Below are 14,965 nucleotides of genomic sequence, written 5' to 3'. Positions count from 1 at the left end.
TTATCTCCACCACCACACCCACCCATCACCTCACACCTACCTCACGGTCAGAGCCCCCCAGCCAGGACTCTCCTCACTCCATGCCACCTTGCAGGGCCCCAGCTTTGCCTTTCAGGTCTGGCTCCACTCCATCATCTTGTTCTCAAACACCTCAACAGCTCCCGTCAGTTAAAGAGAAAACCCTGCCTCTCCCATTGGGCTTTCCCAGCTCCGTACCCATTTTCTGCCCCACTGCACGCGAGCCAGCACAGAGCACCCTGGCAGCCTCCCTAGCTCTGGACACACGTGTGCACCAGGCCCTGCTCTCCTTGCCACTTGCCGGGATCTGGAACATGCCCTTCTTTCTTTATATCCTTACAAATGTCCTTCCTTCAATGTCTTTCCTTACAAATGACCACCTTGAGCCTGGCTTCCCCGGGAGAGCCCTCTCTGACGTTCCAGCCCTCCATTATATGCCTAGGGCACGCTGCTAGGTACAGAGCAGATGCTAACATGCATATGACTGATGGCGGGACAGGAAAAGCATACAGTTGGCCTCCATGCTGGACCCTGGAGTTCCTCAGTTACGTCTCTGTAAGCCAGCTCATCAGGAATGACATAGGATTCAAGGTCAGGTGGGGCTCTGGGAACAGCACACCTCCTGGCAGGCACAGTGCCATCACCCACTGAATTAAGACTCCTTCAGATACAGCAAAAGCCTCCCAGACTTAGAAGCCAAAAATCTGCAAACGCTTGGAGGCTCCAAAGGTGCAAGCAAGAGAACTTAACTTAGACCAAGATTTATTTTAAAGCAGAATTTAAAGGGAATGATCTAGTTCTGAACAGATTAATATTTTATCCCTGGATCCAAACCCGACTCTTCTGATAATCAGACTTAGAGAAATTAGGTTATCACTTCAAGTGCCACTCGGGTCCTGAAAAGCTACGGCGCCCTGGAGAGAGGAGCCAGCAAGTAGGCGTCCGGAGTGCAAATAAGAAGGCTTTTCAAACACATAGAAACAGTCTCCTTCAAGGAGGCTGCAATCTGGCTGATGCTGAGCACACCTCGTGTTTGGGAAGGTGTGTTCAGTTTACAGGTCTCTTCCCATCCATTTCTCTCCTTGGCTCTTAGGACAGCCCTGCAAGAGAAGTGACAGATGGATGGGGCCATCCAGATTCAGAAGTGAGAAAACCCCAACATGGAGAAGAGAAGCCCACTGGTGAACATCACATCTGCAAGAAGCATGTAACCAGGATGACAGCCAGGTCCATGCACCTGTGCTCTGCCCACTATGATGACCTGTGGGAAGCAGTAACCACAGTGACTGGTCATCTCCTTGGCCAAGGAGCCACTGCAACTGGACAGCACTGAGACCTCGACCCTCAGCTGGACTGTCCACACCGCTGGAATGACCAGAACCCCGTTTGCTCTCTGGAGAGACCGAAGCTTCTGGTGCACACCTCAGGCTGGGTGAGCCCAAATCACAAGGGCTGATATTGCCCCAGACTGAGAACCCTCCCCCATCAGGAGACCTCACCACCAAGCCTCTGCTCCCTCTGCTGATGACCAGCAAATGCCTGCCCAAAGAGGAAAGCACATGTCCAACATCCTATCCCTGTCGCCCAGTGCACAGTTGTTCCCACATTCCTCTGAACCTCCTTGCCACTAACTTGGCCTACCCTCCCTCTTCAAGCCTTCCCTGTGCCCTCTGGAATTCCTGCTCTTATGCCCCCCACCTTTGCAAAGGGACACTGTCCTCCTTGTTTAGATAGAAACCTGGGTCACCCTTGAGCTTTCTGTTTTGCTTCCCTTGCAGTCCTTCCAGATCCCTCCTCAAGGTGGAGTCGCTTGCTTTTCTGTTCCTCTTAACATTTAGACCAATACTTCTTCATTCTGCTGTAAAAGTCAATTACACAAAAAATCCCATCTCTTCAGGGACAGTACCGGTGGGCACGTGGCCTTCTCCCCTTCCTTAGGGTTGTCTTTGGCCAACCTCCTGAACTGAAGACTTTGGCTCCTGGCTGCCAGCCTTCCTCTCCATTCTACCATCCTCCTGGGGGACTCCGGTAGCCCTTGGTTGACCCTGCCAACCCCTAGCTTTGCAATTCCTTGACATATTAATCTCCAAAGGCCATCTCCTCCATGCTGCTTCAGCTACCCAATCCCTGCCACACCTCAAATGTTTATCATCCCTAACTTCATCATAAGTTCCTGCTTTCTGCTTTCTGACCATAACCTCCTCTAACAGCTGACTTCCTTGCTCCCATGATAGGCACTTTTTTTTTTTTTACCTCTCTGAAATGCCCAATCCATTGACCTTTCCATTTTCTCCCCGTCTGTTACGCCTCTCCTTTCCTCCTAATCTAACTTAGATTTCATGATCCATCAGTGATCCATTCGGTGAAGTTCTTGACAGTAACCTAAACTTTCTGCCATCTCTTTACTATACACAGATAGCAAACTCTCTCTAGATGAGCTCGAATGCCTCTTTCTTCCCTAGCTGGAGAAGGGATGGGTAGGACAGGCTGACATCAATGCAGGTCCCTCATCACCAGCTTCACATAAGACCTCAACACAACCTATCACTCTCTCTCAGTTCCCCGCAATGACTCATTTGAGTCTTCTCCATGCTCTTCAAACATCCAACTCTACCAGCTATCCCCTTACCATCAGCAGTTGAACCTGCTTTCTGCTTCAGAGAAACTAGAAATTACACAAGAATATTCCCAGCTTCCCACCATCAAACCAAACTTACATCTGACCCATCCTCTCTTCCTTTCTTCTCTTTATGAAGGAAAGAAACTTCTCTTAATACTACCTGTCTTTTGCCATCTTAATAAATTTGAGCTTTTCCACCCATGATGATATATCCCTCCATTTATTGAGGTCTTCTTTTATTTCCTTCAGTAAAGTTTTGTGTAGAAGAGGTGTTGTACATCTTTCATTAGACTTATTCTTAGGATCTTGATTTTTTTTTAATGTTATATATTTTTGCACCTTCCATGTCTCTATTTAACATTTTGAACATACAGAGTACAGTTACAATGACTTTTTAATGTTCTTTTTGCTAATTCTAGCATCTGTGTGAGTTCTGGGTTGGTTTCAACTGATTGATTAAATCTTATTATGGGTCATGTTTTCCTGCTTCTTTGCATGCCTAGTAACCTTTGATTGAACACCAGCCATTGTAAGTTCTATCTTGTTGGGTGTTAGATATTCTGTATTCCTATAAATATTCTAGTGCTTTGTTCTGAGATACAGTTACTTGGATCACACTGATCCTTCATGTCTTGCTTTACTGTTTCGCTAGATTAGTCTGGAGCCCTTCCCCATCTAGGTCTAGTTACTCCTCACTAACTGGGCAAATCCTTTGAGTACTCTGCCCAATGTCCCATGAATTATGAGTTATTCCAATTTGGCTGGTGGGAACAGGCTGTGTTCCAGGCCCTGTGAGCACTGAATACCATCCTTTGTAATCCAATCCAGTGTTCTTCCTTTAGTCTTAGGTAGTTTCCTCGCAGACAGGTACTAAAAAGTAAACTCTGCTGCATGTGGAGGGGGGCCTTCTGCTCATCTCCAGGGTTCTCATTCTATGCAGGTCCTCCTCTCCAATTCTCGGTCCTGCATACTCTAGCCACCGTGGTTTCTGCAGACTCTTAGCTTTGTCTTCTCAACTGCGAGAAATCACAGGGCTCCACCTGGGTCCCTCCTCCTCATGCCATGGTCCCAAAACTCTTTCAAGCCAGTGAGCTGGGGCAGTCATGGTGCTCATTCACTTTCCTTTCTGTTTCTCAGGGATCAGTCCCTGTCCTTCGCTGCCTGATGTCCAGTGTTCACATAGTTTCTGTTTTTAGTTTTGTTGTTGTTTCAGGTAGGAGGGTTAATCTGGTGCTCGTTACTGCATCTTCCTCAGAAACAAAGTATCTCTTAATTCTACTCTAAGGTATTTTTAAATCAATTTTATAAAAATACAAGCTATGAATAAAAATCCACGTGTTTTAAGTTTGTGGTTTAGCTAACATTAACACCTACTGTACAAACACCCCAATCAAGACACAGAACGTGTATACCACCACCCAATTATCTTATTCCCACTCCTAGCCAACCATCCTTCCTCCTACTCCAGAAAACCAGTGATCTAATTTCTGTATTATGGATTAATTTTGCTTATTCTAGAACTTCATATAAATAGAATCGTACCATATGCTCTCTTTTGCATCTGGCTTTCTTCCCTCAGCAAAATGTTTTTGAGCTTCATCAATAACATCGTATTAGTATTTCCACTCCTTTGTCCCACTGAATAGTATGCCAATTTCTGATTACACCATAATTTGTGTATTTGCCTGTTGAGTTGGGTTTTTCCAGTTTGGAACTCCTAGGAGCCAAGCTCTAAGAATGTTCACAGACAAGTCATTTTGTGGGCAGAGGTTTTCATTTCTTTTGGGTCTTTACCTGTACAGATGGGACTGCTGGGTCAATGCAGTTAAGTTTTTGTTTTAACTTTATGAGAAACTGACAAACTTTTCCAAAGTAGTTGTACCATTTTATGTTTCTATGAACAATGTATGAGTACATACGATGCTCTATACTCTTTCCAACACTTGGTATTGTCTTTTTTATTTTAGCTATTCTACTACATATGTAGTGGTATTTCATTGCAGTGTAGCTTGCAGTTCCCAGGTGGCTGATGATATTGAAATCTTTACATGCACATTGGCTGTTTTTGTATATTCTTTTACAAAGTATTTGTTCAAGTCTTTTGCCAATCTTTAATTGGGTTATATTTGTAGCTGTTAAGAGTTCTTTGTATATTCTAGCTACAGCTCTTTCAGATTATCTATCTATCTATCTATCTACCCATCCAGAGAGAAAATATTTCCCCCAGTGTGTGGCAACTCTCTCAATTTCTTGTTTCTTAAGACAAAAAATCATCTGAAAATTTATATTTTTAGCTGTTTAATTAGATCTATGGTCCATTTCAAGTCAGTGTTTGTGTCTGGTGTGACCTAAGGGTCATGGTGTCTTTTTTTTTTTTTAACTTAAAAAATCATCTTTTCTCCACTGCATTATTTAGCACCTTTGTAAAAAACCAATTGACCCTATATATTTCTGGATTTTCTATTCCATTCAATTATTTCACATATTTATCTTTATACCAAAATGACACTATATTTACTTTGCATTTTGGTAAGTCTTAAAACCAGGCAGTGTAAGTCCTTCAACTTTGTTCTTTGTCAAGATTGTTTTGGTTATTATTTGGCAATCTGCAATTATATGTGAATTTTGGAATCAGCTTGTCAGTTTCTAAAAAGAAAACTATTAATTTTTATGAACGAGATGCCATTGAATACACAGAAAATTGGAGGAAAATGGACATATTAACAATATTGTGTCTTCCAATCAATGATAAGACATCATTTATTTAGACCAGTTTTAATTTTATTAATCAGTGTTTTGTAATCTTCAGTGTATGGATCTTCCATATCTTTCTTTATTTTTATTCCTAAGTATTCTAATTTGTTGATGCTATTATAAATATGTTCTCAAATTTCAGTTTCCACATGCTTGCAGCTTCTATACAGGAATAAAATTAATTTTTGTATACTGACCTTGTATCCTGTGACCTTGCTACATTCACTTATTAATTCTAACAGGTCTTTGGTCACTTTGTGAATAGAAATGAGTTTTTGCTTTCTAATCATTCTGCCTTTTCTTTTTCTTGCCTTAATGCACTAGCCAGTACTTCCAGTACAATGTTGAATAAAAGCAGTAAGAGAGGAATGATTACCTTGTTTCTAATCTTAGGGAAAAAAGCATTCAGTCTTTCACCATTAAAGATATAGTTTTGTGAGGTTTTAGTTTTAGTTTTTTTTGTTTTTTTGTAGATGACCTTCTTTTTCAGATTGAGGAAGTTAACATATATTCCCAGTTTGCCCAGTTTTTATTATGGTTATAGAACACTGTCAGTGTCATTTTCTATATTTACTGAGATTATCATGTAATTTTTCTCCTTCATTTGGTTCATATGTTAAATTACATTGTTTCCAACAGTGAACCAACTTTGTATTTTTCGTATAAACCCCACTTGGTCTTGAAGTACTGTTCCTTTCCTATTGCTAGATTAAATTCACTAATATTTGAGAATTTTTATGTCCTATTAGTGAAAGATGTTATTATTAGGTCTCTTTAGTTTTGGTATTGAGGTTATTCTGGCCTCATAAAATGATTTGGAAAATGTTCACTCAATCAGTTATCTACAAAAGTTTTTCCTAGGAGTAGCATTATTTCTTTGTAAGTTGTTTAACAAAATTCACTTTTGGGATCAAGTCCTCTAGCTATCTTTGAGAGAGAAGGTTTGTGATTTTGAATTCCATTTAAAAAGCAAATATAGGGCTCCTTGGTTTTTTATTTTAAATCAGTTCTGATAAGCTATGTTTTTCAAAGAATGTGCCCATTTCTCATGTTTTACCCTATTCTCTTGCTATTGTTTTAATGTCTGTGTTGATGTCCCTCTTTTATTTCTAATACTGATAATTTATAATTTTCTTTTTCTGTTTTGATTAGCCTTGCTAGGGATTTATTGATTTTAGTAAGCTTTTCAGAGAGTCCACTTTTGTCTTTTTTTTTTAAAATTTTTTTAATGTTTATTTATTTTTGAAGGAGAGAGAGACAGAGTGTGAGCAGGGGAGGGGAAGAGAGAGAGGGAGACACAGAATCGGAAGCAGGCTCCAGGCTCCGAGCCGTCAGCACAGAGCCCGACGTGGGGCTCGAACTCACAAACCGCGAGATCATGACCTGAGCCGAAGTCGGATGCTTAACCGACTGAGCCACCCAGGCGCCCCTGTCTTTGTTTTTTTTAATTAATGTTTTCATATGAAATTTATTGTCAAATGGTTTCCATACAACACCCAGTGCTCATCCCAACAGGTGCCCTCCTCAATGCCCACCACCCACTTTCCCCTCCCTCCCACCGCCCCATGAACCCTCAGTTTATTCTCAGTTTTTAAGAGTCTCTTATGGTTTGGCTCCCTCCCTCTCTTTTTTTTGTTTTTCCCTTCCCCTCCCCCATGGTCTTCTGTTAAGTTTCTTAGGATCCACATAAGAGTGAAAACATATGGTATGATCCACATAAGAGTGAAAACATATGGTATCTGTCTTTCTCTGTATGACTTATTTCACTTAGCATAACACTCTCCAGTTCCATGGCTACAAAAGGCCATATTTCATTCTTTCTCATTGCCAAGTAGTATTCCATTGTGTATTGTGTTTCCTATTTTATTGACTTCTGTTATTATTTATTTTCCACTTAAGTTGGACAAATTTTTGCTCTTCTTTTTCTAGATAATAATGTAGCTCATTGAATTTAAACCTTTCTTCTTTAGTAATATAAGGTTTGAAGCTATAACTTTCCCTCCTAGCACTCCTTTAGGTGGACAAGGTAAATTCTGGCATGTTGTATTTTTGTTATTTAGGTTAAAATATTTTATAATATTTATTGTAATACTTCTCCTTGAATTGTAAGTTAGAGTTATTTAATTTCCAAATATTTGGAGAACAGTCTAGACAGCTTGTGATTGACTTCTACTTCACATTTATTGCTGTTAGAAAAAAACACACTTCTAAGATTTCAATCTTGTGAGATTGAGTGATACTTTTACTGCCCATATGTGGTCTACCTTGGTTAATGTCCCCTGTGCTTTTGAACAGAATGTGTATTCTGTAGTTACTGGATATAGTGTTCTATAATTATCAATTATCTCAATTTGGTTGATAGTGTTTAGATATTATCTATTTTTAGTGTTTTTGATCTCCTTGCTCTATCAATTATCAAAAGGGGATTATAAGAACTTTCATCGATGTTTGTGGTTTTATCAGTTTCTCCACTTAATTTTTACAGCTTTTCCTTCATGTATTTTTTTTTTTACTTTTTTTTTTTCAACGTTTATTTATTTTTGGGACAGAGAGAGACAGAGCATGAACGGGCGAGGGGCAGAGAGAGAGGGAGACACAGATTTGGAAACAGGCTCCAGGCTCTGAGCCATCTGCCCAGAGCCCGACGCGGGGCTCGAACTCACGGACCGCGAAATCGTGACCTGGCTGAAGTCGGACGCATAACCGATGCGCCACCCAGGCGCCCCTTCCTTCATGTATTTTAAGGCTTATTAGGTGGCAACACATTTGGAATCATCATGTCTTCTTGATGAATTGATCCCTTTATGAGACACCTCTATCTCTGGAACTACTCCTTTTATTGACATTCCTTTTATGTGGTATTAATATAGTTACCACATTTTTTTTGTTTTTAATCTGTGTCTTTAAATTTATAGCATCTTGCATTTTTATGCAGTCTAACAATTTGTCTTTTAATTAAAATGTGTCCATTTGCATTCAATGCAATTACTGATGTGGCTGGATTTATGCCTACCATCTTGCTATTGGTTTTTTGTTCATCCCATGTGTTCTTTGTTCCTTTCCTGTCTTATTTTGAATACCTAAATATGACTACTTTTTATGATTCCATTTTATCTCTTCTTCTGGCTTTTAAGATAACACTTTATTTTTTAAACCATTGCTCTAGAGATTCACATATGCATCCTTAACTTACTACAGTCCAGCATGAATTTATAGTATATTGCTTCACATATAATGTAAGAACATTACAATAGTAAAGTTCCATTTAATTCTATCTTTTGTGCTATTGTTGTCATATAGGGTTTTTTTTTTACAGTTATAGTCCCCACAGAACTGTTATTATTATTTTCATCATCTTTTAAAGAAATTTAGAAATGAGGAAAATTCTCTATTCATGTTTACCATTTTTGGTATTCCTTTTTTTTTAATGTATATATATTTTTAATCTGGTATTATCTTCTTTAGCCTGAGGAAGTTCCTTTAACACTTCCTGTAGTACAGATTTGCTAGTGACCAATCCTCTCTGAAGATTTCTTTAATTCATCTTAACCTTTTTGAAGAATGTTTTGCTGAATACAGAATTCTGTTTTTTTTTTTCTTTCAGCTCTTGCAAGATGCCATTCCATTGTTCTATGGCTTACATTATTTTGAAAATAAATCAGTGTATGATCTTACTATCCCCCTGCATATAATTGCCTTTCCTTTCTGGCTTCTTTTCAAATACTCTAGTTTTTATTCTCAGCAATTTGAATTTGATGTGTCTAGATGTGCTTCTCATGTTTCTACTGCCTAGGGTTAATAAAGCATCCTGGACTTCGAATTTATAGTTTTCAAAAAAAATTGCAACATTTCAGCCATTGTTTCTTTAAAAATTGTTTTCCTCCCCAATCTCTCCTTTACTTCTGGGACTCAAGTTCCACATATATCAGATTATTATTGTCCTAAGACTTCATTGATCTTTTTTCTCTTCCCGTGTTCTATCTGCTATTTACTCCAGATATTGTATTGCCTCGATTTCTCTGCTAAGATTTGCCATCTGTTTCTTTAATATATCCATCCTTTCCTTCCATTCTTTACACAGGTTTATAGTAGCAATTTCAAAGTCTTTGACTCCTAACTGCAGCACTGCTGTCATCTCTCAATTTGTTTCCACTGACTCCCCGCCCCCCTTGATTATGGATGTTTTCCTGCATCTTTTCATATCCTGTGATCGTTAATGATGTGGAGAAACATTTGGGAGAACATCTGGATTTTGGTGTCTTCCTGTAATAGGTGTTGACTTTTGTTTTGGCAGGCATTTAATTAATTGGCCACTTAACCTGAACCTTTTGAGGTTTGTTTTTAAGCTCTGTTAAGGCAGGTCTAGAGTAGCTCTTACTGTAGTAGTAAAGCAGCCCCCCTTTCAAGGCCTAGCTTATCTGAAGTCTCAACTGAATGTCCAATGTATTCATCAAGGTCAGTCCCGTCCAACTGGTCAGAACTCTGTTTCCCAGCATCGGAGGTTTCCAGCAGCTCACAGCTTTCTAAACAGCTGTTCTCCACCATGCCTCGATAGTCTCGCCTGGCACACAGCAGCTTAGTTTATAATCAAGGATTTAAGAGAATCCCTGGTTAGATTTCTGGAGCCCCTTCTCTGCACCCCTCTCCAGTACTCTGCCCTGAAAACTCCTCGGCAGCCTGCACTCTGCTCTTTGCCTCTTTAGCAAATAGACTGCTGTTCTCTGCTGGGCTCTGCCTCTCCGTGCCACAATTCTGAAAGTGTCTCCAGGCAGAAGGCCAGGACAATTGTGGGGCTTTACTTCATGTGTTTCCCTTCTCTTAGGGATCCTAAGCCTGTGCTGCCTATTTCTATTGTCTGGGGGAAAAAAAAACTGCTTCATATATCTTGGCCAGTTTTACAGCCGTTTATGGTAAAAGGTCCACTCTGGAACTGTTACTATGTTGTGGCTGGAAGCAGATTTTAACAGTCTGAAATTGATCTCCTCATATCCATTCATACTGTGGCAGCCAGAGTGATTTCTCTATGCAAATTTTTCCATTTTGTCATGAAAATTTTCAAATTTTCATAGAAGTAGAAAGAATTATGCAGGGAACATCCGTATGCCTACCACCTAAATTTCACAATTAACATTTCCTACATTTTCTCTATCACCTATTGCCTGTCACTTTATCATCCTTCTGCCCATTCACAAAGTCATCTTATTTTTTTGACGCATTTGAAGATAAGGTGAAGACATCATAACACAGAATAATTTTCATAAAACCCATATAGTCACATACATCCTGTTTAAAATTCATCAATGGTTCCTTTACCCTTCAGCTAATGACCAAAATCTGTGACATGACCTAGAACGACGTTTACTGATCTGGGTCTTGCTGATCAGTCTTCTTTTCTCCACCCTCCTCTCCCTGTTCCCTGGGTGCCTGCCACCCTGGTTTGCTCAGTTACTCCAACATCCTCTGCTCCTTCCTACTGCAGGGCCTTGCATAACTTTTCCTTTGTCCGGAATGCCCTCCCCCAGCCTCCTTCCCCATCTTGCCTGGATATGATGGGGACTCATTCATTCTTCTCTGCCTCAGCCCCTAGATGTCAGCTCTACCCTTTCAATACTCACAGCACTACCTACCTTTCTTTCAAAGAATTTACAGAAGTTTATAACTATAATCTTTGTCTCCTCCATTAGATAAAAGAAGCTTCATAAAGACAAAAACTCTGCTTTGTCTCATTGTGAGAAACCCAGTGCCTAGTAGGTGCTTGGCAAATATATCTCCTACCAGAGGTATGCATGAAATAAGTCATTTTTTTTTTTCTTAACAAATCTCAGAAAGAGAAGAAAAGTATCTAGCAGGATTTTCTGCTTCTTATTAGTCTGTTATGTTGAACCCAACCAAGCAGTACAGGGTCAGCCCTCAATACTGCCTCCAGGCATATTTTCCTAGTCCAGACTGGTGAGGCACACAGTCATTCAGAAAGCCCTCCAGAGACAGGAAACCCACAATTTTTCTGTGCTCTTCTAGACAGTCTAAATTCTTGTAACACTGTGGACCCATATCTTCATTTGATTCTCAGAGATACAGCTCTGAATATCAGTCTTGTTTTGTTTCAGAGGGAAAACTTTTTAATGACACCTTTAAGGGTTTAAAACCAGGCACTGCTCAATAACTCGCTCCATCCCTCTACCCACGTGCTCTCATCTCCCACGCCAGGGCAATAATCACTGCTCCCCTCCACTTTGTGGGACCTGGGAAAGCGGACTCGTGAGGGAGGATACATCTGCTGAAATATTAAAATGAAACTCCAAGAAAGGAACAACGGCTGAACTTTAATAAAGAAGAGCTCCCTGTACTATGAACATACTGGTCTTTGCATGCTGAGCTGCCCAGCTCTACCAACACTTGATCTCTGTAAGCAGTTTTACTAGCCTGCCCAAGAATATGACACGGAATGAAAAAAAAAAAAGACATAAGGTTGACGGTAGCTTCTTAGGAGCAATCATCAATATGTTTCTCTCAAGAAGTCAAATGATTAAATTCATAAACATCCCTCTCATTGTAAAAGGGATAGCAATTATTAATGCCTCCAATCGAAAGGGGAGCACAGGAAAATTATGGCTTTAATTTTGACCATTAAGTTACCAGCAAGTTTATGAAGAGCTGGGTCTGTGTACGAAAGTACTGTAATGAATTCTCTCCCCCCAGGACTTGGAATCAACAGACTAAATAGCCCTGCCCTGCAACACCGATGCCTGCAACTACATCTCCCCTTCTCCTGGGCTGTACATCAACCACCCAGAGGGTGGTGGAGGGAAGACAGCGGTGGGAGCAGCTGCTGCTTCACACAGAGCTCTCCAACGGCAAAATGGGTGCCCAGGAGGGCACACGTGGCCAGAGGCGCCCCCCTGGTCCTCAGAGGCCTTTGCTATGCCTTATGAAAAAAGGAACTCAGTCAGGAACAGATGATAGCCACAGCTGACAAGCGAGAGAGCTCTACTGAATCTGTTGCTAGTGCCTGGCTGCTGTCCACCGCTGTTGCCAGGGAAACAGACGTCAGCTTGATGGAAACAAGGATCAGCGAAAACTTTCACTTACCTCGTTTCCACCGATCCCAACAGCCATTTCTATGGAAACAGTAGCTGCGAGCCAGCGCCAGAGAGGTTACCACTCACTTGTTAATGTCAGGTGTGGCTACCAGCCTGTGCACTTCAGGTACCATGGTACCAACAGCACCAGGATGCTGCTGCCAGCTACCCCCGACAGCCTTTTAACTCTGCAACAAGAAAGTTCAGTGTTGAAACGTATATATTAATGTTGAGCTTGGTTCTTCATCAGTAAAAGGAAATTTAGCATTCTTCCATTCAAAGCCAAAGTGGGGTTTAATCCCTTGTTCTACCAAAGCCAAACCAGGTGAAGTTACTAAAGAGCCATGGATCTTTCCCTCAACCTTTGACCTCACTCAGGTTACTTCCATGTTCAAGAAAAGAAACATCCTCCAACTGTGTGGACACATCTTTCACATATTAGCCTACTCAAACCAAAGACAAACCCAGCTAAATTATGTGAGCATTATTTTGCTACAAGTGATCATTAAAGATGCCTCTGTCTGGAGTTCTGGCAGCGTGATCCTCATCATCACTAATTACACAAAGAAAAATCTATTTTTTTTTAAATCGTATGATCTACCGAAAACCCTGTACCCTCTTTTTCATTTCTAGATTAGACTTCTATGTGCCTTCTCAGTCTGCCAGTCAAGATATGAAATTAATCCTTGAACTCAGTACAACTTGGGTCTGTGATATAGTGGCACCCAATCATACTGGCAGCCCAGTTATCCCATTACCTAACAACACCCCTTCAAGGCTATAAGCAACCCAACTACTCTTCTAAGATGAGTATACCAGAGGAGTATGTATAGAAGAAATTCTAGTGTTCATTTTCAATCAGCAGATGCTGGTGAAGTGTTGAATGAGAGCAAAATCTAATCCCAGTCATGAATAATTTATATATTTATGCCTATTCCAAGAGGTTATGTCTCCACTTAGAAAATATTCACAAGTGATACAACTATCATCTCCCTGCTATGTTTTGTCTCCTGAGCCAACATTCAAGGGGAGGAAATCAGAGGCAATCTCTGACCTACCATGGCTCATGACAGTATGAATTCAAATGGACTAGGGTGCAAATGATGGTGCCCCAAACCTGATCCTATTCTGTAAAATCTTGATATAACACAGTTCATACTTCACCACTACCACTACCTCTCCCTCTCCATTCTCTTTATACTGCTATTTCTTAGTAAAATAGCCATGCCTGAGTCTTTGTGTAGACCCTGCGATTCGATGGAACTAGAATGGGATGGAAAGACCTCAATGGTAAAACTCAGAATGATCCATTGGTTTAAAAATGGAGAGGGGAAATGTTTATAGCAGCACTCTCAACAATAGCCAAATTATGGAAAGAGCCTAAATGTCCATCAGCTGATGAATGGATAAAGAAATTGTGGTTTATATACACAATGGAGTACTACGTGGCAATGAGAAAGAATGAAATATGGCCCTTTGTTGCAACGTGGATGGAACTGGAGAGTGTTATGCTAAGTGAAATAAGCCATACAGAGAAAGACAGATACCATATGTGTTCACTCCTATGTGGATCCTGAGAAACTTAACAGAAGACCATGGGGGAGGGGAAGGAAAAAAAAAAGAGGTTAGAGTGGGAGAGAGCCAAAGCATAAGAGACTCTTAAAAACTGAGAACAAACTGAGGGCTGATGGGGGGTGGGAGGGAGGGGAGGGTGGGTGATGGATACTGAGGAGGGCACCTGTTGGGATGAGCACTGGGTGTTGTATGGAAACCAATTTGACAATAAATTTCATATATTAAAAAAAAAAAAAGAAAACGGAGAGGGGAAAGTGGGTGATGGGCAGTGAAGAGGGCACCTATTGGGATGAGCACTGGGTGTTGTATGGAAACCAATTTGACAATATATTATATTTAATTTATAAGAAAGAAAATGGCCCTTGCTTTTCTACAATGTTTCACCTCATCCTCATCCATATTCCCTCAAAACTTCTGAAGTTAAGATAAACAGGCCTCTAGTAATATAAAATTGGATCAGTGATTTAAAAAGATACCTGTGATCTGGTAAACTGAAACTTTTGGGACACAAAGAACACAGATTAATTTAGAGATAAAGGACTTTGAATGTACAGATGTGGGCTGGGTTTACATTCAATCTTAGGTCACAAAACCTAATTTACAAAGAATATTCTAACAGACAAAGCCTGTTTAACAAAGTGTTTCAAATATTTTCCCTAAGATGTTGACAAAACCAAAGCTTTGAATTCATAGACGAGTTAAAAATGATTTTAATCTGTTCCTTAAAGCAGACCCAGGAGGTGGTTTATGTAATAATATCCTTCAGTAATCATTGGCTTATGTCATTATATATACACGTGTGTATGCAATAAAACACTTAAAAATATTCTAGAACTTTGACTTTCCACTGAAGCAAGCCAATCTTGGTCAATTATTATTAGTTTAAAAGGGCTGGGTTGATTAGATTTTTCTTGCATCA

The 14,965-nt window shown here is 40.3% G+C and overlaps 1 protein-coding gene across 8 annotated transcripts in view; it reads right to left on the bottom strand.

Annotated features, from left to right (window-relative positions):
- Positions 1-14,965, bottom strand: part of CACNA1D (calcium voltage-gated channel subunit alpha1 D) — a 305,785-nt gene that overhangs the window by 117,925 nt on the left and 172,895 nt on the right. Inside the window, exon 1 of one of the 8 annotated variants that reach the window (XM_047850430.1) lies at positions 12,559-12,648. The exons of the other annotated variants lie outside the window; for them this stretch is intronic. Coding sequence (XP_047706386.1) covers positions 12,559-12,605 — 47 coding nt within the window. The 5' untranslated portion in view covers positions 12,606-12,648. Of the gene's footprint in view, positions 1-12,558; positions 12,649-14,965 lie in introns of those variants that run through there. 8 annotated transcript variants of the gene reach the window in all.

This window comes from Prionailurus viverrinus, chromosome A2 (genome assembly GCF_022837055.1).
Source record: "Prionailurus viverrinus isolate Anna chromosome A2, UM_Priviv_1.0, whole genome shotgun sequence".
NCBI classification, from domain to species: domain Eukaryota; kingdom Metazoa; phylum Chordata; class Mammalia; order Carnivora; family Felidae; genus Prionailurus; species Prionailurus viverrinus.
This window is presented reverse-complemented; position numbering and strand designations above follow the sequence as displayed.